General features: G+C 28.1%; 1 protein-coding gene and 1 long non-coding RNA gene across 2 annotated transcripts in view; one reads left to right on the top strand and one right to left on the bottom strand.

Moving 5' to 3' along the window:
• LOC110269861 overlaps positions 1–2,125 on the bottom strand; it is a 12,488-nt gene that overhangs the window by 1,880 nt on the left and 8,483 nt on the right. The window lies entirely within an intron of this gene.
• LOC107634157 lies at positions 747–1,608 on the top strand. The gene is made up of 3 exons (XM_016337732.2): positions 747–963; positions 1,045–1,139; positions 1,236–1,608. The coding sequence occupies exons 1-3, from the start codon at positions 861–863 to the stop codon at positions 1,380–1,382; spliced, it is 345 nt and encodes a 114-aa protein (XP_016193218.1). The 5' UTR covers positions 747–860; the 3' UTR covers positions 1,383–1,608.

Genomic DNA, 2,125 nt, shown 5'->3' with positions numbered 1-2,125 from the left:
TTTAATATTTGACTAAATTTTAATTTGGTCTCTAACGTTTTAAACGTTCTATTTCAATTTCAAAAAAATTTTAAATGGATTCAATATTATCCTATCATTAAATTTGAAACAACTAATTTGCATATTAAAGAACCAATAATATTCGATTTTGGTATATAAGTAAAATTGATCTATCAACGATCACTAATATAAAAGTTTTTCTTTTAATTTTAAAGCGTTAATGATTATTGATTATTAAGATATAAAGTTTTGTAAAAAAAAAAGAGAAAAAATGTCACAAAAAAGTTTTAGTTTTTATTTTCTAACACATAAAAAAAGATATAATTTAATTAGTAATATTATTAACGTTCACGTCACTCATCCTACGATTAGTGTCAAATTTAACGACAAAACCACATTGACCTATTTAAAATTATTTATAACAAAAATAGAACGTTAGAAACTAAATTAAAATTCAAACATTAAAAACTAAAATAATAGTTTACTCAATTAATAAAAATATTAACCTCCTAATTTGTACTATTAATTAAGAAGTCCATCACCTAACAGAACAAAATCTTTCCCCTACTCTCCCATCCTCTTCCAAGAAATGACGGGTTCCTACCACCTTTTGGAGTTTTCCTTGCAATGCATATGATATGATATATAATTGCTTTTTCCCATCATCCACTTTATTTTAATTTCCATAAATATAAATAACAAAATCTGATACAAATCTACATGTATAAATAGGGAGTACTAGCTTAGTAGCAAGCAAACGTAACTTAACGAACCTAGACTAAGTAGTGTGTGTTATATATATATATCCATCCATTATAAGGAAGTAGTGCATAATGTGCTAAGCTACAATATTAACGACGATGATGATGATGAAAGGCACCACAATGATTCGCTTGTTCTCTGTTGTTGTTCTAGTAGGGCTCTGTCATCTGATATGCTTGACGAGAGCAGTCCCTATCACAAGTAAATTCAAAACTATCATATAATTCTAGCTCCCTTCTCCTATATACATTTGTAATTTTGTATGGTTGCTTCCACAAACAGGAACCCAAAGCCTTATTATGCATAAAGGTCCCCAAGTTGATGCTGCTTTATTGGCGGTGGAGAATATCAACAACCACAACGTTAACCTACAACGAGTAAGTTAAATTAAGACCACCACCATGTATACTACTTATTAATTATATAGGCATGCATCGTTTCTTAGATAACAATATTGAAATAATAATGCACAGGAAGTTGTCATCATCAGAGAAAGAGACTTGGAGGAGACAAGAAGTAGTTCAGCCGTTAATACTGAGAGGATGGGGTTGTTGGAACTGCATGACTACCCACCTACAGGGGCTAATGACCGTCATAATCCAAAATCACCATCTCCATAGCATTTCAATGTTGTGTATTGATCGACCATAATCAACCCATGTGGCGTCTGCCTCTTCGTATGAATTTTCACTATATATTATGAATGAATATCATGTTTTATTATGTTATGCTAATTCGGTGTTATTAGGGAATAAATTAAACTAGTTTCTCAATAACTTGCTTAAGTGGAAGCGAAAATGTAAGCTGCACTGATGAAGATGAGTATCAATTATTAATTAATTGAGACGCGACCGTGTGTTTGTCACTTAAATTTCTGTTATTATTGACTTTAAAAAAATATGTACTAAAATTAATTATTAAAATTAATTTATTATATATTTATATTTAAATATATGTATAATTTAATTTAATTTAATATGTATTTTATATTTTAATACATATTTTATGCTCTTAATTTTAACGTGCATTTGACATGATTGATTAATTTATTTATATTACACTACTACTGTTCATTCACTTCAACCTTATTAGCTTTACAATAATGTTTCTTAAGTCCCTCCTACAATCATGCTTGTCCATACCACAACATATATAAGATAATATATAATCACGTATGACGTATCCTATTTATTTGAGTTAAATAAATTATTAATTGAACCAAAATCAATACATATATAAGACATAATAAATTAGATTTTGGCAAATAACATGATGAGCTAATTTATAAGCCAATGTTTTCGGCTAGTTCTACTGTTTTTTTTTTAATTAGACATTTTTTTAGTTAAATTATTTAATTCAAATA

Source organism: Arachis ipaensis, chromosome B03 (genome assembly GCF_000816755.2).
Source record: "Arachis ipaensis cultivar K30076 chromosome B03, Araip1.1, whole genome shotgun sequence".
In the NCBI taxonomy this organism is placed as follows: domain Eukaryota; kingdom Viridiplantae; phylum Streptophyta; class Magnoliopsida; order Fabales; family Fabaceae; genus Arachis; species Arachis ipaensis.
Note: the sequence above shows the minus strand (reverse complement) of the source record. Positions and strands in the feature narration are given on the sequence as shown.

Coding starts and splice junctions, on each gene's coding strand:
- LOC107634157 (XM_016337732.2), top strand. CDS start 861: ATGATGATGATGAAAGGCACCACAATGATTCGCTTGTTCTCTGTTGTT. Junction 964..1,044: donor GAGAGCAGTCCCTATCACAA/GTAAATTCAAAA, acceptor TTCCACAAACAG/GAACCCAAAGCCTTATTATG. Junction 1,140..1,235: donor ACAACGTTAACCTACAACGA/GTAAGTTAAATT, acceptor AATAATGCACAG/GAAGTTGTCATCATCAGAGA.